Below are 27,391 nucleotides of genomic sequence, written 5' to 3' on the forward strand. Positions count from 1 at the left end.
GAGAGATAAGATGGAGGGACTTACTAGAAATGTGCAGTTAAGGTAACTGACTTTGTCTGTGCCACCGTGAAATTAAAACAAAACCTGTTTACTTTCTAAATTTACATTATTTTCTTATTGTGCACATGCACACACAATGCCAAAAAATGCTGCATAAGTAAGATGGTCACTAGATTTTGAGACAAAGCCTGTGAAAGCTCAGTTTTAGAAACTTGTAGAAACATAACTGGCGACTTTTTCTCACGAGAATAATCTGTGAAGCAGAAGACATCAGGAAAAAGTCTATAGCTCTTCATTTAATCTTATTCCTGTCTAGGAGAAACAACTGAGATGTTGAAGAGATCTACTTTGTGATATTTGTCCTCTGGGTTGGGACCCAGGTGTGACTCAAGGCCTCTCACCTCTCACTTTGACAGTGATTAAGAGGAGAGAAAGCGACTTTCAAAGAAAGCCGGGACAGGGAGACAGACAGAGAGCGAAAGAGCTGGAGCCAAATCCGCTTAAGCACACACCGAGAAGGGCCAACACATCCCCAGGGGCCGACTCTCCTATTCAGAGCTGACCCTCAGCAGATGGGATCTGTGCATGTATGTGCATGACAGGCTTAGATTTTAATGAATGCTACAGCTCTCTCTCTCACACACACTCTCTCTCACACATGCAGCCTTTGATTAAAATGTTATTTAGATGAGACCAGGGAAAAAAATGTAAAGAGATGAAAAGGCAGGGGACTGAATCGAAATGAAAAAAAGCGCTGGAGAAATAAGGATGGTGTAATTGTGCCTTCCTTGCATTCGTCTTGTATAGCATCTAGGATAGATGTTTTGCTTTACATTTTACATCCGCCTCAGTTGATGGTCACACAGCTGAAGTCACCAGTTTGGTTAAAACACTTGCCAAGCCTTAGTGCATTCCTCCACCTCTCTATCTCCTCCACTTCTTTGACTTTTTATATAATACTGTTAAAGGGTGGGTTAACTCTGAGCTTAAGCCGAGCCTCAGGTTTGAGTATCCTTCGAGGACAGCAAGCCAAGTTCATTTACCATTAAGACTGAATGGACTGGCGAACTTGTGAACTTTTATAAGACAAAAGTATAATTTCACAAGTTTGTACTTAAGTATAATCAGACTGAACAAGTAGTATGCGTATATGGTATGCTGTAGGAAGTGAGTGCTCCAAGCTCAGAATTTAGCCCAAACCCAGAGAACTCCACCACATCCCAAACTAGGATAGGAAGAGTTAGGAGTGAGGAGTCGAGGTGGAGGAGGGATGCCAGAAAACTGTAGTGGCAGAGAACTTATGCCGAGTTCACACTGCACGATTTTAATCCCGATTTTCACTTGGCGACAGGTTTTGCGAAATAACTGACAAATGCACGAAATCGGAGGCTCGTTCACGCGATTGACAGTCACGCAGTGTGAATTATCAAAGACGTGATCTGAAAGAATTAAATATTTGGCATGCTAAATATCTGGACCTGTCTGCGATTCAGAATCCTGCTGTGTGAAATGAGCTCTGACTGAAAAATACATCAGCGATGACCTACAGCCAATGAGAGCGCAAGATATCCCTCCACCTCTCCATCTCCTCCTTTATGCATATTTATTTCATTTATCCTTCTGTCTATAGGGGGGGCTATCGGAGCTCGAGTAGAATTGTCTCTCTGAGCCCTCCATTGCAGACATCAAGCCAAATCTGTTTACCACTTATGCTAAGATTATATGGGCACACGAACTCGTGAAACTGTATAGTTGTATAGTGTGTGGAGATATGACCCAGCACCCAAAATAATATCAAAACACTACAATGCAGCCTCCATTCTTCATGAAGGGTGGATAAAAAGGCGCACAGGAAACAAAAACCTAGGGAAAAAAAAGAAAAAACTATATATGACCCCAAAATCCTTGCCAAATCACAAACATGCTGATTCGCATGGAACTAATATTATTACAAGACCTCAGTGTTCGGCGAAATATGGTAGGACATTTGCGGGGGAAATTTGACTTTACAAATTACAGACATGGTCAATTCGCATGGGATTTAAATCACAGACAACCTCAACAATTATTACAAATGACTAGAAGTCACCAGGTAATACTAATCCCATGCGAATAGGGCTTTTGTTAATAAAATATCAGGGGTGCCTAATTCTGTTCCTGGAGATCTACCTTCCTGCAGAGACTGGACACTCCTGATTTAGAGGTTTAAATGTGTCCTTCTAAATATCTCAGTGTCTACTTGGCTTTAATTTTCTACAATAGGGGTGTCCACACCTATTCTTAAGGTGCAATTATGCAGGAAATTGTCCCTCCAGGAGCAGGACTGGTCACCCTGCAGAGTTTAGTTCCAACCCTGCTCCAACACACAAACCATTTAGTTTTCAAATAAGCCTGAAGGACTTGATTAGCTGGATCAGATGTGTTTAATTTGGGTTGCATCTAAACTCTGCAGGGCTCCAGCCCTCCAGGAACTGAGTTTGACAACCCTGCTGTAGAGTTTAGCTCCAACCCCAATCTAATGGCGCTTTTCCACTGTATGGTACGACTAGGCTCGGCACGGCTCAGTTCGGCTCGTTTTGTGTTTCCACTGCAGTTTAGTACCGCTTCTAGTGGCTGGGATTATTCACGTGTCGTTATAGTTGCGCCGCCTCTACCGCCGTGATTCCTGAAAAACGTTTTAATTCTGCATCACTCCATCACACTCTCGCTGGATCCGCTCCTCGGCTATCAACGAGAGGAACATCTGTACTTCCTCAACAGACAACGAAACAGCCATTTTTTGGTTGTTTAAAAAAGGTGCGCTCATTCAAAACAGTTGCGTTCAACCCTTCGCTGGCTGTGCCGATTTAAATCTAGCAGGTCTGTTGTGTCTCGTGCTGAAAGTTCAATGACGCAGGCAGTGATGATTTTCTCTGGCCAATCAGTGATCAGAAGAGTTTAAATGTCACGTTTTGGTAACGGTACGGCTCGCTTGGAACCTCGGCCTAGGTGGTACTAAAAAAGTACCAGGTACCAGGAACTGTGCCCAGTGGAAAACCTGCCAAAAGTGAGCTATGCCGTACTATGCAGTGGAAAAGCACCATAAGACTTTGAAATCAAGCCAGTCAAGGTCTTCAGAGTTATTTACACATAGGTGAGTTTGAGCTAAACTCTGCGGGACACTGGTCCTCAGGGATGGATTTGAGGAGCTCTAAACTACAGAGATCATTCAGCCCTGACATTTGACCATTACGTTGTCGCTACACTACATGTTTTGCAGAACCTGACCCACTTCCTTGATTCATTACCCCAGACGGTGTGGCAAATACTCCTACCAAACCACACAAGTTCTCACTAACAGCAGCTGCTGTGAACATACACTCTGGTCCATGTGGAGATAGATATCTATCAGCAGAGCTGTTGAGAGTGTCTTACGGCATCGGGTCTGCTGATGAAACCAGGCAATACAACTGAATTGAACTACTGTTATAGCACAAGAGAAGAGCAAATAATGTCTACTCTAAGAAACAATGCTTAAGACACAGACATCTTCAAGCAGTGGTAAGAAATTAGGTCTATGACACATCGCTGTCACACATTAGGCTCTGTGTTCTGAGTATGAGTCAAACGTCAATCTCCATTTGACCGCCACTGCCCTTCGTTTCATGTTCTCTTTCCTGTTCAACTCCTCTTCCCTTTCAATTTCCCCTTCATCTTTCCTCTTTGTTTTGTGATTCACATTCCATTTCTCCTTTCACTTCATTTCCTTTCTGGTTTCTCTTCACTGTCTTCTTCCTTTCTGGTTCACCTCTCCCCTTTCCTCTTCCTTATTGGTTTGCTTTCCACTTCCTCTCTGGTCCCCCTTCTCCATCTTTCCATTCCACTTCTTCTTCCCCTTCTTGTTCATCTTTCTATTGTGTTTTATCTTCACCTTCCATTTTGTCTTTTTTATTCCCATTCCCTTTCTCATTTTGCTTCTCCTTTCTTTCACATTCCTGTCCCTTTCTCTTCCTCTCTGATGCCCCTTCACTTTTACCATCCCATTTCTTCCCAATTCCCATTCTTGTTTGCCTTTTCAATTAATATTCTTTCCATTCCATTATCTTCAATTTCCTTTCTTTCTTTATTATCAATTACCCCAGTAAATTTAGGCTTGGATGAGTCGAAATGGTTGAGGGTTCTCAGTGAACCTCTTCCAGTAAAAATTGCCTCTGAGTCAACAAGCTAAACAGTGATCTCACTTTCATTTGTTTTTCACTTCCTCTCTGTGCTCTTGTGCAGAACTGAGAACACATGAGTGATGGAGGTGCGGACCACTGATCAGCAGATATTACAAACTGAGCAAGTGCTAATTAAACCAAAGGCAGTTTGTCTGGAAGCTCTGAGTAATTCTGCTATTACTCACAAAACAAATGCTTACAGAATTTATAACTTCAGTGACGTCTGCAAGTCAGATGAAGACGATTGTTCCATGTGGAAGAGAATATGGCAACGTTTCTAATAGATTTTGGTCTTGATCTAAACATGTCGGTCAAAATCATGTGACTCATTTAGTGTATAAGTAGCCTTATAATAATTTCTGTATCTGTCAGATGTTTTATAAAAAAAAAGATTGTACAGAGGTGTACAATGGTAACACGTGACAGTGCTTGTCCTTCAGTATTCATCTGTTCCGCTGCTTTCTAAAAAGCATGATCCTTCATCTGTCTGCTTTTCATCACATGTTTAACAAACCGTGTCCTCATTGGTGCTGTCAACACCCCGCCCCCAACACACACTCACACCAGCTCACCACGTCTACAGGGACTACAGATAATAAAGGTGTGCCTTCATGTGCAAAACATGTGTTTTTCTTTCATTTACTACGTGTGCAGACTGTGGTACTACTGCATTAGTTTAGCAGTCAAAACCACTGGAAATCCAACAAAAATACACATCACATGACTTTAGATAAGCCAATCAACTGACAGAGTCTGTGTTATAATATCAAAATCAAGGTTTTGAGGGTTGAGTATGTCTATATGCTAGTGCTTTTGCAGATGTACACATTCCAAATTTACAGTCTTTCTCACAAATCATGATGGCATTATCTTGCATCAGGGCTATTTGCCCTTCAATACGCCCCATCCAAAATGTCAGTTTCAATAGGAAATATGATAACATAGCACTCGTCAAACATTTAATGTAATGTTGAAAACAAATGAATTATGTGTGTTAAATTTAAATGATTAACACGTGGATGGTGGATGAGCACAATCATGGGAAGGTGAATAAAATAGCCCTGTGTGTACGAGTAATTCATTTACATCTACTACGTCAAAGACATTCCTGCATAATGCCTCTCCACAAACGAGAGACGGGAAAATATCTGTAAGATTTTTCCCCCCATTTCAAAGAGAAGTCCATAATGAATTGCTGCGTTAGGGAGGAAATCTCACCTCTGATTATTCACTGTGGAAACGGTTGTGTTTTCTCAGCATTGCCCTGCTGCTTTCTCAGTGCATATTTGAGCTGAGGAAACACATTTTCTTTGTTTCCAAGGAGACAGGGACGAGAAAAAAATGAAGAACTATTTGTCTGCTGTCAGAGAAAGCACAGCATTTCTAGAGCATCGAAACACAGAGAAACTACTTTGAAGTGTCTGCACTTTCTGTCCATGAAGGAGAGGACAATTGCAACACTTTTTGGTTTTTGCTCACTAATTAGAAATGTTTTGCCTAAAATTTTAAATCTTTTCTAAATGGCATTTACATATTAGCTGTCATCAGTAATGGGTAGATAGATTACTTACAAATTGTAATCCGTTACTGATTCCAAATTACATGACAAAAAAATGTAGATATGTAATCAGTTACATTACACATTTTAGGTAATATAATCAGTCTACTTTAAGATTATTTTTGACCTAACTCGTTTATTTATGATTTCAATTGTGCCATATAACAATACAAAAAGTACAAAAATATATTCCATTTGTTGTCATCAACAACATGAAGTGCATGAAACATTATACTACGTTAAGTTGTTCACAAACAATATAGACAATATGTGACCCTGGAGCACAAAAGCAGTCTTGAGTCGCTGGGTATATTTGTAGCAATAGCCAAAAATACATTGCATGTATGTCAAAATTATTGATTTTTCTTTTATGCCAAAAATCATTAGGATATTAAGAAGAGATCATGTTCCATGAAGATATTTTATAAATTTCCTACCGTAAATATATCAAAACTTCATTTTTGATTAGTAATATGCATTGCTAAGAACTTAATTTGAACAACTTTAAAGGTGATTTTCTCAATATTTCGATTTTTTTGCACCCTCAGATTCCAGATTTTCAGATAGTTGTATCTCAGCCAAATATTGTCCTATCATAACAAACCATACATCAATGGAAATATTATTTATTCAGCTTCAGATGATGTAGAAATCTCAATATTGAAAAATTGACACTTAAGACTGGTTTTGTGGTTCAGGGTCACATATAAATATTAGAACCATTCCAGTCCCCAAAGCAAGCAAAAACTTGATAAAAATGTAGCAGGATGAATTCGTCATAAAGGCTGTGCTTGTCACATGATGTAAAATCCATTTCGAGATCAGATTAGACTGACTGATTCTGTATTTAGTAAGAGAACACGACCGGTTGAAAAGGAAATGAGGTCCTCTTTTCGAGCATCACCAATCAGCACGATGCTGTTGAGATTTCAGATGAAGTCATAAGCGATGAGGCTTCATTGCGGGTTAGTGACCTCATAAATCACTGAACGTGGAGTGACCCCGGCCCATGCAGATTCCTGATCTCTTTCTCCTCCTCCCTAATGTGACAGACATATGAAACCCAGCCCATGAAGCACGCGTCTGCGTGTCCCCGGGGACCAATTTAAGAGGCGCACGCGTTCGCTGCCTCTCCTCTTCCTCTATTTCAAATGAAATCCTGTGCTTAATGCCAACGGTTGCCTTGGTGACAGTGATGCCACCATCTGTCCCTCAGCCTATTCAGTGCAGCCCAGCAGCATTTCTCTTTAATGAAGGAGTGCATTTTTAATTATAGGCTACAGTACAGATGAAATAAGCTTACTGTGCAGTGTATTGGACAACTGCTATATGTGTGTAAGAATTGTAGTAACGTAATCCATTACACATTAGGTAATATAATCTACTTTTAGATTACTTTTGACCTTTCTTATTTATCACATTAATTTAAATAGGATAATCTGGTACCATATTGATATAAAAATAAAAAGATATCCCATTCATTGTTATTAACAACATGACATGCATTAAATATTACATTACAACAAAACAGTTTCTCAGACTGGGTTTGTGAAGGAACTGCTGGGGGTTATGAGTTTAATGAAAAGCTAATAATTAATTAAATTTACCTGCATGTCATGTGACCATTAACCAATGTAGAGAACCATGAACATGCAGATGTGATACTTCATTACATCACATCTCTACTTCAAGGAAATATATTTGGCCAAAAAGTGGGGTTTAATTTAATCAATTTTAATTTATTTTAATGTGTTTAAAAGACAAACACCTTCCAGAGTAATACATAGTTAAATAACTGACTGAGTGCTAATTCAAATAAAAAGTAATGTGTTCATCTGTAGTTGATGCAATGTTGAGACGCTTCTTAAACCTGAAATGGTCATTATTATTCACTTATTTTTTTGTAAATTCAGTGGTCAAATGCTGTTTTCTACAAAACTGAAAGACTTTCTGAGAAGGCAGTAACATGATAAGCAGTAGACAATTTTAGATCAATGTAAAAGATGAAACTTTAAATGAAATGACCTGATATTTCAGATTTCTATGCCTGTGTTTCTGTATTATGCATCTCCAGAGGTGTTTAATGAGGCAGAATATCACTGATCTACTCACACAGAAACTTCAGACGTGATAACAACAGTAAGATACTGTTTAAGAGCTTTATTAGTTATTCCGCTGTAAATCAGATCCCAGGTCCTCAGATAAAGCACATGGCTGATGGTGTAAAGAGCACTGTCGCCCCCTGTCTGCTGGGAGACTGAGCAAGAGTTTGTGCTTCATTTACAGTATTTTTATTTTTCAATGCTGAGGAACAAAATTGACAAAACTGATAGTATGATGGCTCTTATAATAAAACATAACAATAATAGCTTAAAATGGTTACAAAACATAAAAATGGACAAAACAACAAAAGAAAAATGATGGATATCATAAAGTACTCTTTCAATAACAAGGAACAAACGTGTTAAATATGCTATAAAAACGTGACAAACCTTTTAATAATTATAAAACGCGTGGAAAAAAAATGCACAGGCTTCTATCCTCAAATATAACATTTGCATTAGTTAAATTCACATCAAATGTTAAAAAAGAAAAAAGTTGAATTAACTTCCAATCTGATGTATTTACAGCTGTAGCTGAATGATTAAATCAGTCCATATACTAACGCCTTTTACATTAAAGTCTCCAGCGTCCCGTTTGAGTGTTTTGAGTTCAGTTTCTGTCTCCTCTTTTAATGCTGGTCCTGAATGTAATAAATCTTTGACTCGATCGGTCAGTGCTTTGAAGGTCACCGGCTCATCTGAAGTCTGCACCCACTGACTCTGCAAGACATCATACTCCATGCAGGACGCCCAGTGCTTCAAAACCCCCCAGTATGCGTGCTTAAACTCGCAGGAGTGTCGGGAGAGCACCGCGCAGAGCCCGGGGGACAGAGATCCGCACGCTTTACTCAGACCTCCCTCGCGCTCTCGCAGCCACGCGAGGACACAGCGCTGAGTGGCGGCGGGGGTCGACTCGTGCTCGCGGGAATGGAACGCGGCTGTTAAGACGTCACAAAGGCTCTCCGGTTTTCCCGCGCTGTCTTGAAGGATGGAGTCCAGCAGCGTCCTCGCATGCTCCTCATTACCAGAGCGACTCAGCACAGAGTTCAAGAGCTTCCCCAGCAGACTGCCTCTGACCGCTGCTTCAGCCTGTACCCCAGCATGACCCGTCCAGTCCAGCGTGCGGCACAGCAGATTAAACGCTGATTTGCACGCAATGAGGCCGTTTTGGTCAAACTGGGATTCCCACGCAGCGGTTTTGGGATCTAAAAGCATCTGGATAACAGAGTTGGGAGCGCAGGGGTTTCTGAGTAAATGAACGAGCAGCGTGTGCTGACATTGGGCCAGTTCAGAGAACGTGACTGTTGAGCACGACGGCAGGGTTTCCCGCAGGCGCCGGTTGGTGTCGCTCAGACCGGCCTCGAGCGCGGGGCGCACCGTAGGGTTGAACTGGAAGCGGGAGTGCAGCTGCTCGCAGTACTCAGCCCACTGAAACGCCCGGAGCGCGGTGTCACAGTCCCACTCGCCGACGCGGTCCGTCTGAGACACGGCCAGCAGCTCCAGGATGTTGGTCAGGTGTCTCAGCACAGCCTCCATGAGACTCTCTCCTTTAGCTAAACATAAACAAATCAACGTGCTCTTCCGATTCAGTCAGCGTGCTTCGTTCCTCATTCGCTATTGGCTGAGAGCGCGCGCGACGTCTCTTTTTCCGCGGTACTGAGCTTCAGTGGCAGGATTTCAAAATAAAAGACTTATGAATTTGCATTTAACTCAAACGATTTAAACGACTCACGTTTAGTCATCTTTTACAAAAAACGAGCTTTAGCAAAACAATACTCGATGAAACGTATAAATACATTCTCATTTTACAAATTAAAGTGCTTTGTAAGTTTTGTAGCCTCTTTTATTCGTCCCAGTGTGCATACTATCCATCCTAAATTCTCTGTGATATTAGTAATGTTCAATACTATTTAGGGCAGATAGGGTGCATAGTATGCACACTGGGACGCAGGGCAAGTTTTTTCATTACCCTTTTTTCCCGGTCAGTTAAGTTCTCTCTCTCTCTACTACGGGTCTAGTTTTATATGGTTGTGCAGCTCCGTAGCTCCCAGACTCGCGCAGATAAAGACGCGTCGCGTCGCGTAAGGAGGCGTGAAATTGCGCGAGGTGTCTATGGCAGGAGCGCACTTTGAACTGAGACCCGCACTGACAGTCGGGTCTTTGAGGCTCAGTGTCACGGTGAACAACAGTCTGAGCACCTTGTGCTGAGAAAAGCATGCATTCATTGGAAACGACCGTCTGCTGTTGAAGAACCGACTTCAGGAAGAGCATTCTGGAGAGTAAGTGTATAGCCTACTTTTGGGAATGACAAATATTTTTTTTTTTTTTCCCACTAGATAGATAGATAGATAGATAGATAGATAGATAGATATCTTAATGAAATAAGATAGACATACAAACGTAATAACTTATAAATGTTCCTTCAAGCTGGCAAAATACTTTTATTTATTTAGGCTATTTATTTTGTTGCAGAAATAGTTTTGGGGGGATGCATTTTATATTTTAGATTCATCTGTACAATGCAGTCTGTTTTTGTGGTTTCTCTGTGTCAGAAATAGCTCATGAAAGCACCAGCGGCTTTGAAATATTACTACAGCCATAAAATGTCAAGCATGCCCACTTAAAAACAGAAAATAAAAGTGTTTCTCCTCAGACATGCTGAAGGTATTTGAGTTTTTCTCTCATATGAGCCGCCTCAGTAAAATGGGTTATTGTGCATTTAAAACTAACAGTTAAAGTGTGTAATAGCCTGCAAACTTAATTAAAGCCAGGGTGATGCATGAAAAATGAAGTAACTGGATTGTGCAGGCAACTAGACCAAATCTTTGCTTAACCGGGAAAGAAAACCTACTCTGAACTGAACTTGCATGCAAAAGGCCCAAATTTTATTTAGATAATGTGAGATGTGTAGATGATCGCTGCATTGAGACTTACAGTAGTCCTGTGTGTACATGATTTACCCTTCACAGTCCTTTAAGGACAGAATACAGTGTGTGTCCTGTGCTTGTTGAACATGACACAGCATTGAGGATCAAATAACTGCAACAGAATCAGATATGCGAGCTGAAGTATTATCAGTTATAATTTATGCATTAGTCAAGGTCAACGTTTATGGTTTATGGATGGAAAAGACACACAACATATGGAGAACACCTACTGCCTTTCACTCCTCTGTCGCTACTGTTTGCTCGAAAAATATTGACCGTGAAAGAATATTACGTTGTTTAATATAATGGTCCCAGTTAAAGGTTTGAGTGTGTCACACTGTACACTGACCTTTGATTTCAACCATATGTGCCCAAGATGTGTGTGTTCATATGTGTGGTGTTGAATGCACTGTAAATGTCCTCTCCATCTGTGAACGCTGTGGGTTTGTGTTTGCTGAGCATCAGTTTCCAGGTGGTGATCGTGCCGTTTGTGTAGATTTCATGTGTCGAGTACTGAGAGATTTTAGTGAATGTGTGCCTGCTTTTAAATTAGAATTTATTATTATTATTTTTTTTAAGAGACACTTGGATGAAAATCTGAGTGGTTCTTGTCCGGAAAACCAGATGTAACATTATCAGTTCAGTGTTCTGAGTGGCTACTTGATGATCAGTGGAACAAAGGAGAGATCATGATAAAGAACAGGAAGCATCTTTTAAAAAATACAGTACCTGTCAAGTTCTTAGACATGTTTGTTAGATTTGTTAGATTTTAATAAAAAGTAAAATATTTTTATTGCATCTCTTATTCAAACTGCTTTTATGATTATGATTTTTTTAATGATCATTTTCAAGGCAAAATATTTTGTACAAGTAAATATTTTCATAATTAATTGTTAATGCGTAAATATTACATTTTAAGGAGACATTTTACTAACCATGCCTTATCATAAAAATACAAAAATTATTCAGATATTTGATTTAAAATATATACATTTCTATCAAATTTGTTGGATTTTTCTAAGATTATGCCAAACTGCAAACAATATTTTTTCTTTGTTATGATAAAATGGTTCTATCACCCACAATTTTATGTTACAAATAAAATAAATAATTAATGGGATTTTATGTCAGAAATGATATTATTGTTCCCCACAGAAAATCTGGAATCAGGTCAATGCTTGTATGAAATGTATTTTTAATGCATTGTGAATAAAGGAACAGATCTATATGAAAATAATGAGTTTCATGACGTCATTGACCCTTGTTGCTAAAGGAGGTTCATACATATTTACAATATTTACCCCTAAAGGTTGCATATTAATACCTTAAATTTGCATGTCAGTTCTAGGGCTGGAGTGTTCTGGAGGTTTTGTTTGGGGGTTCTGGGAGGTTTCTTGGTGGTTGCTCACTGATTGCCAAGTCCCTGTGATATTCAGGTCTCTAGATGTTTCTTGGCTCCCTCCTTCAATGTAACCGTACTGAATTTATCTCATCCGTTTTATTGTCTGCCAGATCTGATTGCTTAGAAATATAATAAAAATGCAGGCACCACTAATAAGGTCGTTCTCACATTCTCTCGTATCAGCTTTCTCACTCAACACCCAACGAACCCTGACTCTGTCTGGGAAATATTAAGAGCTGACAGACAGCACTGACATTATTAGTGGACTGTTGTTCACCTTGCCTTTGTCCATATGGGACAGTGTGTCCTCTTTGTTTTATTGTTTAGAGAGCCAGTAACACCTCTTTCATTTCTCTGGTTTCTTTTTCTCTCAACCTTTTCCAGCACAGGAGCTCTTTAGAAAGAAAGAGGAGGTTTGGCTTTATCTGATAGACGTTTGGCAGGTAAAGTGAACTCTGGCGTACTATTTTGTGGAGCAAGGAAAATATACAGATTGACTTTCAGTTCGCCTTCGCCTGCCAGCCATTCAGAGCCCACCGCAACAATGTGACGATTGTTGGACCCGAGTCCTCATTCCCAGGTTGCTTAGTGGGCTACAGGAGAGCAGAACTGAGGAAGAGGTCCCGTTCTGCATCAATGAAGATATTTACACTTCTCAGAACTCATAACTTCTCTCTAGTTCCTCTCAATGCTGGCTAGCATCCCATATTATCACCACTTTTCTGCATTTGTAAAACACCAAATTAATGCATTTTTTAATGCATACTAACTCTGGAACGAAACTTAGCAATGATATAAAGCAACTGCCAGGAAATGCTCCTTTAGCAACCAGAGCTGTTACAGATTTGTGGATATATTAAACATCCCGATGATAACCATATTAAACATTGTTGTGTATGAATCGCTTGTACTGTGGACTAAACCAACATAATTTGATGAGGTGATGTCTTTTTTCACATTTTAGCACTGGTGTCTGTGAATAAACATTTTAGCAGTTGCAGCTTTTTCATGAACGTTGGCTTTGTGAAGATCCCTGTGTTTGGTTTTTGTGGAAACAGGGTCAAATTTGAGGTTTGCTGTCACTTTTGCTGCAGTATTTGTGTGCTGTTTGAACACAATCCTTCATAGTGTTCGACGGTCCCTATCATTCACTTTCAGTTTTCACCCACTATTCTTCTTTGCAGATGATGTCCTGCCAAGTCCAGTCAAAATTTTAAATACTGTTGTTTTTAGTAAAACACCAAACAAGATAGATGACACACTTACTAAATGCTTGGATTTTTTTATGTGACAACATTGTATCTAATGCATTGCATCTAATTCTGATGTTTCTTTGGGAAGAGCATGTTCATTTGTGTAAAAAAAAAAGAAGAAAAATATTCACACTAGAGCAGGACTGGAGAGAAGCCACACAGTGTGTGTCTGTTCTGTCTTAAAAAAAAGAGTGAATATGATATCACAGGACAGAGAAGATAGAGCCTGGAGCTGGACTATGATAAGAAGATCGGTATAGAGGATAAGAGTCTACTGTGAAACAACAGGCTTGAATGATCAGATGACGTTTGTGTTCTGTGGGAAAGTGAAATAATTAATTTGAGGGTTTTCGTCAAAGCTGAATGATTGCGTTCATGTTATTTAGTTGTACTGATCTAGATGTTCCTCTCTGTTTTCAGAAGCATGTTCAGTCCTCTGAGTGGTAAGCAGCAGCCAGCTGGTCCAGGCCTCACAGATCTTCAGCAGTACAGTCAGTGGCTGGCCAGCAGACATGAGGCCAGTTTGCTACCCATGAAGGAAGACCTGGCACTCTGGCTCTCTAGCATGCTGGGTAAGTCAAGCTCTTCCTGCCTTTCTATCTTTCATATCAGTGATTCTCTGTTAAATTGCTACAAGAAATTATATGTTCCGAGTTAAGATGGGGGGGGGGGGGGGGGTGTATATATGTATATATAACAGCAAAAATACTTCAAAAGGAAAATACTTCAAAAGTCTTTTTGTTTCTGAAGTCAACGGTCGTCGATTAAATTAAACCATGTTTTTGCCAAATTCATTTGTCACTTAGTAATATGACTAATGCTAATACTGTAGTTTGGTAACATACTGTACTTCTGCTGAAATAAACAAGTGTGTGCTGTTATTGATAGCACTTTCTATTACAGTCATATTTTGCATGTACATACTCTTAGCAATTACAATAACATGATAATAACTAGGGTTAAACCTAACCTTAACCCATATAGTTACCTTAATCTATCCAGTACTTTACTGGGAAAGTACACGGTCATTTACTTTACGGTAATATCTAAATTAACTGGTTGTATTTGCATCAAAAAATATTATTTATCATGACTGAAACAACTTGAAAGGTTAGGGTAGCTCAACAAAAATAATTTTAATGGGGAGAAATAGGTCTTAAAGTATAGTAACATCTAAACATGTTTTCTATTTGCAGTGTGTCAGTTGTGATTTGCAACTGCAAAGACTCTAGATTTTAGTAGAAATTCTATTAATAATGCAATCTGTGGATTTTCATGTGTACATTTTCATAAGGTTGAATAATATATGAGGTGTGCAACAAAGCTATGTGCTGAGGCCTTTTTCATTCTGCGGGTCTATTCTGTTCATGGTGGAGAGGAAATGTTTAAATTCATGTTTCATTATTTGCATACGTTGCTTAGGGCACATCCAACTGTGCTCTGTTTATCTTTTGTATATTATCATTTCTTCATATCATATCATTTAATTTAAGATGATATCAATAAGTTTAAGCCCTTAAAACGTGCAGTCCTTAATGTGCCATACATTTCTTTAATGTTTTGATTTTAAATTATGTGATAGTTTTTGTTTTTTTTATTCTTTGATGAATGTAATTGACTTATGTGCATGCGCAGGCATGACTGCATGTGTCCATGTTTTCTTTTCCAACATTTCCCAGCATTAATCAGATTCTGAGCGCCACTCACCATTTCAACTACAAGACAAATTATGAAGAGAGAAGAATGGTAGTGTGTCGTGGCCCTGGCTTCGGTTCTGTGTGTGTGTGTGTGTGTGTGTGGATGGAGGGGGATGTCTGTGGAATTTCTGGCAGCTCTCAGGCCGTGAACAGCCAGCTGAAACCAGGGCTTTGTCTTTGGTCTGCCTGGAGCAAAAGGAAGCCAGGAGCCGCAGTGGGCCACATAGGGGCTTCATATTCAACCACACATCAACCACTAGTTCCCTATCCAGATTGTCCACACTCTTTAGTGCCTTATGCCTGTCTCTGTGTGTTTTTTTTAGACAAATAGCTGCTCAGATCTCTGAAACTGATCTGTGTTACAGGAACACAATTTGACCATTTGCTGGTTTTACCAGAAGCCACTTGTATACATGAAACATACACTGGCTTTTTGTGGCTTTCTATTATTGTTAGTTTACTAATTTTTGTCTTGAATTGTTGATGCACTTTTTATTTACCAGTGGTGGTTGGAGCTAAAGAAGCACAATTTATTATACCATTGTTGTCATATTTTATTTTTGATGTTAATGAAATGTAATCTTGCCAATCAGTTTAGGAAATTTAATTCTAAGCAGATAATAAGAGGTCTTTGTATCATTAAATCATCCTACAAGCTTAAAACATCTTTCTCACTAAAAATAAATAAATACAAATATACATAAAATAAAATGTAACCAAGCTTCAAAAATTCGCTTTTTTTGGATATCACAGATAGATTCTGATGTCTCAGGCGAATATATTTGGATATGACTGCCATATGAGTAAGACATCGACAAATAGTTTCACATCATAGGCCCCACCCACTGGCGTTTACTTACTTAATGGCTGATACAAATCTAGATGCGAGTGTTGCGTCATTTCGCTTCAGATGCAAATAGAACTCATTATAATCACTGACACTGTCTACTCAAATTCAAATTCAAATTTTATTTGTCACATACATATACATACGTAGCACGAAATGTAGTGAAATGTATTGTACGACTGTCCAACAAATTGTCCAACAAAATTAAGAAAAACCTCAAGTTTACAAAAATACAAATAGAAAAAGCACAGTAAACATATATACACAAATAAACTAGCAATAAAATAAAATAACAAATAGATGAGAATAAAAATAGATATGAAGAATAAAAATAGAATATGATTCTATATAGATTCTATAAAAAGTAAAGTGTATGTCAGTGATAAAGTGTCCGTGTGCTGTGCTGTGCAGTAAAGTGTGTAAGTGAGTAAAAGGAATACTAAAGACAAATGGTATGTAAGTCCCACTCATTTATCCTTACGTAACCTTCTACAAATTAGTGCAGATTGTATTGAAAATGTGCAAAGTGGAAGTGTGGGGTGATGTGCTTAGAGTGGAGAGAGGTTAAGACTCCGAATGGCCTGCGGGAAGAAGCTCCTCCTCATTCTCTCTGTGTTCGCCTTCATGGAGCGGAAGCGTCTCCCTGAACGCAGCAGAGAAAAGAGTCCATCGTTGGGATGGCTGAGGTCCTTCACTATCTTCCTGGCCCTGGTCAGGCACCGCTTGCTGTAGATGTCCTGCAGGTTAGGGAGCTCGGTGTGAATGGTACGTTCCGCTGAACGCACCACCCTCTGGAGGGCTCGTCTGTCCTGCATAGTGCAGTTCCCGAACCAGGAAGTGATGCTGCCCGTCAGGACGCTCTCGATGGTGCAGGTGTAAAAAGTCTTAAGCACCCGAGAGGGAAGTCTAAAGTCCTTTAAGCGTCTCAGATGGTACAGACGCTGCCTGGCCTTCTTCACCAGGGTGCTGGTATGACAGGACCAAGTCAAGTCCTGCGTGATGTGAACACCCAGGTATCTGAAGATGTCCACTCTCTCCACTGGAGTCCCGCTGATCGTGTAGACTATTCAGGTGTAGACTATTCACCTGGCACCAACTCTCCAGGTTCTTAATCTCCTGTATGTAGGCCGTCTCGTCGTTGTCTGAGATCAGGCCCAACACAACAGTGTCATCAGCAAACTTGATGATGGTGGTGGAGTTGGAAGTGGCCACGCAGTCATAAGTGTACAGTGAGTACAGCAGGGGGCTCAGAACACAACCTTGAGGGGCTCCAGTGCTTAGGGTGATGGAGGATGAGGTGTGTTTACCCATCCGTACGGCTTGCTGTCTGTCCTTCAGGAAGCTGGAGATCCATTGGCACAAGTATGTGCTGAGACCAAGGACCTCCAACTTGGAGGTGAGTGTGGAGGGAATTATGGTGTTAAACGCTGAACTGTAGTCCACAAACAGCATTTTTACATAATTCCCTTTTCTGCAGTCCAGGTGACTTGTGGTGTGGAGGAGGTGTGAGATGGCATCCTCCGTGGAGCGGTTATGTCTGTATGCAAACTGTAGTGGATCCAGTGTGTCTGGTAGTGATGCAATGATGAAGTCTCTGACCAGTCTCTCAAAGCACTTCATCACCACTGATGTGAGGGCTACAGGGCGATAGTCGTTTAGGCAGGTGGGCTGCGGTTTCTTGGGGACAGGAACAATGGTGGACTGCTTAAAGCATGAGGGGACTATGGACTGTTCCAGGGAAAGGTTGAAGATCTCAGTGAACACCGGTGCTAGCTGGTCAGCGCAGGCCTTCAGAACCCGACCTGTGATGCCATCTGGTCCTGCTGCCTTCCTGATGTTCACTCTCCTGAATGCCCTCCTCACGTCATGCTCCGTGATGGTGAATACGTTGTCCTCACCGGCTTCCTCAGCGTGCATGCAGTTAGCACTGCTAGCGCCGTTAGCGTGATTAGCTGCAGCTTCGAAGCGAGCATAAAAAGTGTTCAGCTCGTCAGCCAGAGAAGCGTCCGCATTCCCCGATCTGGAGGGTGGTGTTTTATAGTCCGTGATGGTTCTAAGTCCCTGCCACAGGCTCCTAGAGCCGCCATGTTGGAATTGCGACTCTAGTTTCCTCCCGTAGCGCTGCTTCGCCTCCTTCACCGATCTGCGCACGCTGATCTAGATATAGTATACACTATATCTAGAGTAGACAGTGTCAGTGATTATAATGAGTTCTATTTGCATCTGAAGCGAAATGACTACTCTAGATATAGTGTATACTATATCTAGAGTATACACTTGCATGTTCAATTTGTCCAGGAACAAGTGGAACAATTTCGGATAACATCGGAGGACTATTTGTTTTTTTTTCCAGCATTCAATTGCAGATTGTTTTGTATAATGAGGCACAATGCAATGGAGAGTTTGCAAAGAAACAATTGTTGAAAGAGCCCTCTTTCAACAAATTGGAATTGGATCTGACAGTAGTTGCGTTGCAAACCATAAATAAACAGTTTCATAGCCTGTTGTCTATAAATGATACAGTAGCTTTATATAAATAATGTATTCGAAACACTCAGATGCAGTATGATGATGTGTTAGCCAATCAAACTAAGTATCAGTTTACTGACAAACCTTTAATGAACTGTCTCCTTAATATGGATTACTTTGGACAGAGGGTCAGAATGAGGGTCGAAAATAATAATTTTTGCGAATATATATATATATATATATATATATATATATATATATATATATATATATATATATATATATATATATATATATATATATTCGCAAAAATGATTGTATATATACAGGTGCATCTCAATAAATTAGAATGTCGTGAAAAAGTTCACTTTTTCTTGTAAGTTATTTCAAAAAGTGAAACTTTCATATATTTTAGATTGATTACATGTAAAGTAAAACATTTCAAAAGTTTTTTTTGTTTTAATTTTGATGATTAGAGCTTACAGCTCATGTAAGTAAAAAATCAGTATCTCAAAATATTAGAATATTTACATTTGAGTTTCAGTTAATGACCATCCCTACAGTATAAATTCCGGGTATCTTTGAAACCACAATAATGGAGAAGACTGCTGACTTGGCAATGATCCAGAAGATGAACATTGACGCCCTCCACAAAGAGGGTACAGAGGGTCATTACTGAAAGGTGTGGCTGTTTACAGAGTGCTGTATCAAAGCATATTAAATGCAAAGTTGACTGCAAGGAAGAATTTGGGTAGGAAAAGGTGCACAAGCAACAAGGATGACCGCAAGCTTGAGAATACTGTCAAGCAAAGCTGATTCAAACACTTGGGAGAGCTTCACAAGGAGTGGACTGAAGCTGGAGTCAGTGCATCAAGAGTCTCCACGCTCAGACGTCTTCAGGAAAAGAGCTACCAAGCCACTTCTGAACCAGAGACAACGTCAGAAGCGTCTTACCTGGGCTGAGGAGAAAAAGAACTGGACTGTTGCTCAGTGGTCCAAAGTCCTCTTTTCAGATGAAAGTCAATTTTGCATTTCATTTGGAAATCAAGGTCCCAGAGTCTGGAGGAAGAGTGGAGAGGCACAGAATCCATGTTGCTTGAAGTCCAGTGTGAAGTTTCCACAGTCAGTCATGATTTGGGATGCCATGTCATCTGCTGGTGTTGGTCCACTGTGTTTTCTGAAGTCCACAGTCAACGCAGCCATCTACCAGGAGATTTTAGAGCACTTCATGCTTCCTTCTGCTGACAAGCTTTATGGAGATGCTGATTTCATTTTCCAGCAGGACTTGGCACCTGCCCACACTGCCAAAGGTACCAAAAGCTGGTTCAGTGACCATGGTGTTACTGTGCTTGATTGGCCAGCAAACTCACCTGACCTGACCCCCATAGAGAATCTGAGGAAGATGAGAGACACCAGACCCAACAATGCAGATGACCTGAAGGCCGCTATCAAAGCAACCTGGGCTTCCACACCACCTCAGCAGTGCCACAAACTGATCACCTCCATGCCACGCCGAACTGAGGCAGTAATTAAAGCAAAAAGAGCCCCTACCAATTATTGAGTGCATATACAGTAAATTAACATACTTTCCAGAATGCCAACAATTCACAAAAAATGTTTTTCTTATGAAGTATTCTAATTTGTTGAGATAGTGAATTGGTGGGTTTTTGTTAAATGTGAGCCTAAATCATCACAATTAAAAGAACCAAAAACTCAAACTACTTAAGTCTGTGTGCATTGAATTTATTTAATACACGAGTTTCACAATTTGAGTTGAATTACTGAAATAAATGAACTTTTCCACAACATTCTAATTTATTGAGATGCACCTGTATATATACTGTATATATGTATAGTGCACAAAAACTTGAACATTTTAAGTGAACCCACAAGGTTCATATTAAAATAATAATTTAAAAAATAAATTTCATGGCCCCTTTAATTTTGCCAGGACAACTGAGTAATATCAAAGTAACTGTTCACTCTCAATATGTATTACTTAAAATTCTTTCTGAATTCTGAATATGGGGATAGGTAGTGTAGATTTTGGTTCTTTAAAGGGGGAGCAAGGGAGGCACATTCAGAAAGAATTTCCCAAGTTCCCCGTCTGCTCTGCACTGGGCTCAATTACCACATTTGGAACTCATTAAAAAAAAAAACTCATCTGAACCCCCTCGACCACTGACGCCCCCTCTCTATCAAAAAAAAAAAAACTATAGTGGATGAGAAAATATGCTCTTTCCACAGATACCCCAACCCCCTGCCACCACCTCCTGTTTCACAGTGACATCATGCAGAAAGAATGATCGTCTGGAAGTCAGTAAAATGTAGCCGCCACATGTTGATCTGTGTAGAACTGAGTCTGTGTCTCTGCGTGTGTGTGTGTGTGTGTGTGTGTCTCATCTGGAATACTGTTGCAAAATAAATCAGCTGCTTCCTTCCAAAGCACTTGTCTGCTTTTGGGACTGAAATGTGTTTATCTGTGAATCATAGCTGCAACAAATGTCTGGATTTGACACAGGGTTGTCCGTCATTATTGAGTGTCTTTAAAATCTGATATGAATATGAGTTGAAGAATTAAGATTAAATTAAACACAAAAAATGTAGATATATTTCAAAAGCTTAATGTTTGATCATATTAATTTGAGAATTTAATTTTATATGAATACTTATGCATGCTATCATAATCATAACATATTGAGTATTTCCAGAATCAAGAGATGATAGTAATATTTAAAAGGTTACCTATATAAATTAGTTTGTATATATATTTCAAAAAGAATTTTATTTTTATTTTTTTAGAATGTTATTTCTTAGTTACTACGTTATTTCTAATAATACTAATAATAAATAAATCAAATTTGCCCATCTCTGATTTGATATACAGATTTATTCCCAGATGCTGAAAAGCTCATTTCTGACTTGTGCTGTAATTTGGTAATGTACCGATCAGAGTTATAAAAAATAAGCTAAGTTCAGTGAAGCACAATCAAACTGAAGTCTTTTGTGGGATATTCATCTCTTTCCCTCATCTTTTCCATCAGGTGTGGAAATCACAGCCGAGAGCTTCATGGACCGGTTAGATAATGGTTTCCTGTTGTGTCAGCTGGCTGAGACGCTGCAGGAGAAGTTCAGGCAAAATGACCCCGATGTGAATTCACCAGGAAAGGTACTAATTTACTTTAAGTAACATTGTGTTTGCAATCATCTTAATTCACTTTTTATTTTGCTATAAAGTTGTCTAAAGACTGTCATTGGACTAGATTCATGTTTCTTCATTTTGTTTCGCGACTCGAGAGATGTGTAATTTACCCACCATATCTTTACTACCACTTATTTTTACTACCACTTAAAATTGTTTTATTTCAGCTAGTTGCCAAGGCTACATAATAAATATTCACATTTTTATTTGGTTTAACTTGATGTATTAAAATTAGGGCCGGGACTCGATTAAAAAAAATAATCTAATTAATTAGAGGCTTTGTAATTAATTAATCGAAATTAATCGCATTTTAATCGCATATCAATATTTGACCTGAGAACAGTGAGAAGTAAGTTTTTTCATATGGATTTTTAAATTTCCCATCCACTGGGCCAACCAAAGCGGTCTCATCAGCTTCTTTGTCCATGTTCACTGTGGTTTGTTTTTGTCTGAACGCTAGTTGGTGCTCCAGTATAATCGGTCCGCCGAAACTCATCCAGTGAGAAACGTTCCGTGGTGCAAAAATAAGTGCGATTAAAATGCGTTAAATTTTTTTTGCTTATAGCAGGCAATTAGATTTCTGACATTAGTTTAATTAATTACATTAGAAATTAGTAGTCTTAATTAAGGTTGCAAAAAGGTGGAGTTTTTGTATAAATTCATTGCCAATCTCATTATAAGGCTAGTCTGGGAACTGCTCAATTTCTCTTTATATTAGACAAGTTTTCTCAAACTGTAAAGTTTTTGCTGTAGCTCCCATTTCAGAAGTAACTCAAGTGATCTGATTTTATGAATGGAACAATATGTATGCTAAGCTTTATGAGATATGCTATTTTTCATATATGGTAGCATTGTGACTAGCCATATCATGAATTCAGTTGGGCTTGACAGATATTTTCTAGTCATCTGTAGAGTGATTGCATGTGAACTGAACATTTGTACATTAGCATAACATTAGCACTCTTTCATTATTTTCTGCATTCAGCAAGTTGCATGCATTTCCACAGCAGTAACATGAATTAATTCAGCACGGCTGCCAAAACCTGTGCATGTTTTCAAACTAAGGTTACAGAATACTGCAGTGTATTGGTTTCAGGTGCTGGTATTGAATGCATTTTCAGTCTCTCTCTCACACAAAGACTTTTGTCTGGAGTCAGGGCCGCTTGCCATTCCCTGCCAAACCTCGGCATTGTGGGACGATGAACTTTGGAAAATCACTGAGCTTTCACATTTTAACAGAGCAGCCTAATGAATGCTGTGACTTGTTAAGTGTTCAAAAACTCCTCCAGATGGGAAAACCATTAAGATCAGGAGATTTTTTCGATGGTAAATTAAGAAAATATTTCTGCTTCTCTTGGCCAAGAACCACCTCTGACAGATACTCAGAATGGGGCTTTCTGTTAGTTATAACTCGCTCCCATTCTAATAGAGTCCCTGAAGGAATTACACAGTAGAATTCATGGCCTGTAGTTTTCACAATTGGCATATCAAAGCAATCATGAAATGTAGACCTGTATAGTAATGTATGCTCTGAATATTGCCAAATTAGTTAGAGGAGAGTAGTGTAAGCTCAGTCAGTGCATTTAATATGCATTTAATATGACCAGGTATTTGGACCGTGTAGTATAAACATGCCTGTAATTGAGATGTGTACATTATAGGGCCGGGACTCGATTAAAAAAATTAATCTAATTAATTAGAGGCTTTGTAATTAATTAATCGAAATTAATCGCATTTTAATCGCATATAAATATTTGACCTGAGAACAGTGAGAAGTAAGTTTTTTTTATATGGATTTTTAAATTTCCCATCCACAGGGCCAACCAAAGCGGTCTCATCAGCTTCTTTGTCCATGTTCACTGTGGTTTGTTTTTGTCTATTTCTCAATATGCGTTCTTCAGCGATCTTGCGTCCTTGTGTTCTCGTTCTACGTCATCATTAACCGTCGAAGTTCAGTTCCAATTCTCAAGAACGCAAGTATAGAAGGTGTTTCTCAATGTCAAGGATACGTCCTTGGCAGGACTGGTCCTTCCAAGTCACTTCCTTCAGAGGCTAGGCGAGGCTCCTCTAAGCATTCGGAGAACACGTAAATGGAACAGGCTAGCAAGTGCACGTTATTGCGTCATTACGTCAGTGAAACGGTCCGCTTTTACTCTGGACAGCTTAACTAAGTTAGTCCGGTTCAGTTAGCTATCAATAACGTAATTTCTAGAATTTATAATATCAATACGGTAGTAATACTTTTTAATACAAAAATGTTTTTTAAGTAATTTGTAAATATACTTAAGTTACATTTGAACGCATATTGCCCCGTTGGCGCTCCGACTCCGCTAACGTCCAACATTTTGAATTTTTGAGCAAGATAGCAAAGCTGCGCGCATAGGATTGTGGGTGATTTTAGCGCGCGAAGAGCGCGAAGGCTACACTTATGCAGCCTTTCCTGTGTATGGGATATTTTTCGAACGAAGGACTCAGTCCTTCGTTGAAATTCCGAGGATCCTCGACATTGGAACAGTCCTTCGACGGATGTCGATGACGTAGCATCCTCGAAATTCTGGCTTCCGAGGATCCTTCCTTGACATTGAGAAACGCCTAGAGAATGCATGAAAGTGCCCGGATATGTTCTTGAAACTGAGGATGCATGGAGTGCAGACTTGAGAGAATCTAGCCGTTAGAAATCCCAGAAAACGCTGTGGGTGGCCGGTGTACGGAAGCCTGTAAGCTTTAAACTCGCTCTCTCAAATACTTGACGGCTCTTCAAGTTGAAAGTAAACATTTATCGTTTTGTTTTGGTTAATTTTAATAAAGTTATAAGACCCGGAGAAAGTCTGCATTTTTATTGGCATATTAAAATTAATCTTAACAGTAAAACATATAATGCTGTAAAATAAAACAATACAATTATATGAAAGTAATATCTATAATAGTATGAAATGTTTTAATAAGTTATGACATTTTGTAATATTTATTGTTCATTGGCCGTTTCTTATGCTGAGAAGCATAATAGTCAATGTACCCACTATGAGTTAACCGCTGATTTAAATAGAAGAACAGATTAAATAAAGATGATGGACATCCTCAACATCTTCCTGTCAATCAGAATAAGCATGAGTCTGTTGGTGAACCTCTTTGGTGGTTCAGGCACAGCTGTCACAACACACGGGAGCGGCGAGCTGTTGGCTAGCATCAGATCCAGCGCACTGATCGCCAGACCCCCGTCACTTTGCGGTCAGTTAAGCAGGAATGCAGTAACGTTACATCTCAATTCTCATAAGTGTGCGTTCTGTGTTCTCGCGTCCTTCCGTGTTCGTTCTTCCAAGGAAGCCTGGCAAGACCGGTCTCCACGAGAACGCAAGTCCGTTCTGAACGCTAGTTGGTGCTCCAGTATAATCGGTCCGCCGAAACGCATCCAGTGAGAAACGTTCCGCGGTGCAAAAATAAGTGCGATTAAAATGCGTTAAAAAAATTTAACGCGTTATTTTTGTGTAATTAATTAATCTAAATTAACGCGTTAAAGTCCCGGCCCTAGTACATTAATAATAATAAAAACTGTTTTAACTGTAAACATATTTTGCTTGTCAAAATGGCAGGTAATTATTTTTTTTTCTGTCAGAGCAAATAGTCTGAATATAAAATATTATTTATGTAGCCTTATGTTCAGTTTTATTTTAGTGTCTTCAAGTTACAATTATATACGTTGAGGTGGCAGCCCTCGACCATCAGAATTTCTCTTGTGGAAGAAGGTAAGTAGTTCAGGGTAAAGGATGTCGCTTCTGGGAAGCCAGGATCTTTCCTCTGGGCCGTATTTTTCCATTTGCCAAATACTTCAGAAGACCACCTCGGCGCCAGGAGTCCGAAATGTCTTGAACCGTGTACATGCCTCTATGGGCCTCAATTGGTGGCAGAGGGGGTTCGTCAACAGTACCAGGCTCTGTGAAAGAATGGACAGTTTGGAATAAACAGAGGAAGGGGCTTGCCTGATGGAAGGTGTCAAAGAGTCTTCAGGATAGCACAATCCTTACATCCTCTCACAAACCTTCTGATGTCTCTTGCCGTGTTTTCCCACCAGAAACAATTTCATAATAGAGAGAGGGTTTGACTGGCCCCAGGGTGACCAGTGCCCACTGAAGAATGTGAAGCTTGGATTAGACTGAGACGTTGGGATCTGGGAACATGCTTACGGCCAAGAGGGCAGCCTGGTGGAAGATTTTTGGAAACACTGGACTCGGGTTCATCTTCTTTCAACAGCCATTTCACCCTGCAGCCAAGACTAGTTGCTCATTGAAGCTAAGCAGAATTGAGCATGGTCAGTACCTGGATGGGAGACCTCCTGAGAAAACTAGGTAGCTGTTGAAAGAGGTGTTAGTGAGACCAGCAGGGGGTACTCACCCTGTGGTCTGTGTGGGCCCTAATGCCCCAGTATAATGATGGGGACACTATACTGTAAAAAGCACCGTCTTTTGGATGAGACATTAAACCGAGGTCCTGACTTGGATAGGTTGGATTTGGGAGAAGAAAGTGCATAGATGGAATTTTGGCGACATCTCTTGCTGCTGGGAGAGCATCACTCTGACACCTGTGGTGGATGCATCCACTTCGACAGTGAAGGGTTTTTCAGGGTGAGGATGGACTAGGAGCAGTGCTGTGCAAAAGGCCTGCTTCAGCTTCTCAAAAGGCTCCGTGGCTGCAGGAGACCAGGACAAAGACTTGTTGACTGGTGTTGTAACCAAGAAATTGTATTTCAGACTCATGAAACTGATATTTCTCCATCTTGAGATACAGATGGAACTCTCTTATTCTTTGGAGGACCTCCGCAAAGTGGTGGTAATATTGGGCCATGCTCTGGGAGTACAGTAAGATGTTATTGATGTAGACACTGATAAAACGTTCAAGGTACTGCTGGAGAATCTTGTGCATAAAGGCCAGAAAAACTGAGAGGGTGCTGATAAGGCCATACGGTATGACACAATACCAGTAGGGGTCAGAAACGTGGTCTTCCATTCATCTCCTTCACGAATTGTAGGTGCTGCAGAAGTCTGACTTGGCATAATCTCTTGTTCTACAAAGTTGTTTTAGAGCTGCAGGGACAAAAGGAAGGGGATATCGGAATTTGACAGTCATTTTGGTGAGAACACGGTAATTGATGCAGGGCTGCAAGCCTCCGCATTTTGGCCACAAAAATGAAGTTGAAAGCAGCAGGGGAGGTGGGTGGTTGGATGTAACCTTGCTGAAGGGTTTCCAGTATATACTCCTCCGTGACCTCCTGCTCTGGGATGGACAGTAGGTAGATCTTTCCTCGGGGTACTGGTACACCCAGTATGAGAATGATTGCACAGTCCCATGGCTGGTGCAGAGGCAGTTGGGAAGCCTACTTAGGGAACAAAACATTACTGAAGTGGGAGCAGCATTCAGGAATATCCACAGGTTGTTGTTCCACCGGTCTTTCTAATGGGTATGGAACATACAGGAACAGACCGTGTGGGAGCTTGGAGAGTAAATTTTGGAAACGGGCTGGGAAGCAGCCCCACTTCAGGATCTCACCACTTTGCCAGGACAGCACCGGATAACATTTGATTAACCATGGTTACCCTAAGAAGATGCCAGCGGGGGAATTCTCTAGAACAAGTAGGTAGATATAAGAGGTTGTGTTAAGCAAACATTTTTCATCATTTCAATATTTTAATCAGTGACAGTAAAATCTGAAGGCCGTCTGACAGACTACACTTTGACAGACT

At 40.0% G+C, this 27,391-nt stretch overlaps 2 protein-coding genes across 3 annotated transcripts in view; one reads left to right on the forward strand and one right to left on the reverse strand.

The window, feature by feature from the left end:
* Positions 1-7,904: 7,904 nt before the first annotated feature.
* LOC306868158 (Fanconi anemia group F protein-like) lies at positions 7,905-9,472 on the reverse strand. Its single transcript, XM_079414209.1, has one exon. It carries the CDS (start codon positions 9,393-9,395, stop codon positions 8,382-8,384), a length of 1,014 nt encoding a protein of 337 aa, XP_079270335.1. The 5' UTR covers positions 9,396-9,472; the 3' UTR covers positions 7,905-8,381.
* Positions 9,473-9,745: 273 nt separating this feature from the next.
* The window catches only part of gas2a (growth arrest-specific 2a), a 42,985-nt gene continuing 25,339 nt past the window's right edge, over positions 9,746-27,391 (forward strand). Inside the window, exons 1-3 of one of the 2 annotated variants that reach the window (XM_079413908.1) lie at positions 9,746-10,138; positions 13,862-14,013; positions 21,499-21,623. In XM_079413908.1, coding sequence (XP_079270034.1) covers positions 13,866-14,013; positions 21,499-21,623 — 273 coding nt within the window. In that variant the 5' untranslated portion in view covers positions 9,746-10,138; positions 13,862-13,865. The remainder of the gene's footprint in view (positions 10,139-13,861; positions 14,014-21,498; positions 21,624-27,391) is intronic. The other variant, XM_079413909.1, reaches the window with a different exon arrangement.

Source organism: Barbus barbus (assembly GCF_936440315.1).
Source record: "Barbus barbus genome assembly, chromosome: 50".
Taxonomy (NCBI): Eukaryota; Metazoa; Chordata; class Actinopteri; order Cypriniformes; family Cyprinidae; genus Barbus; species Barbus barbus.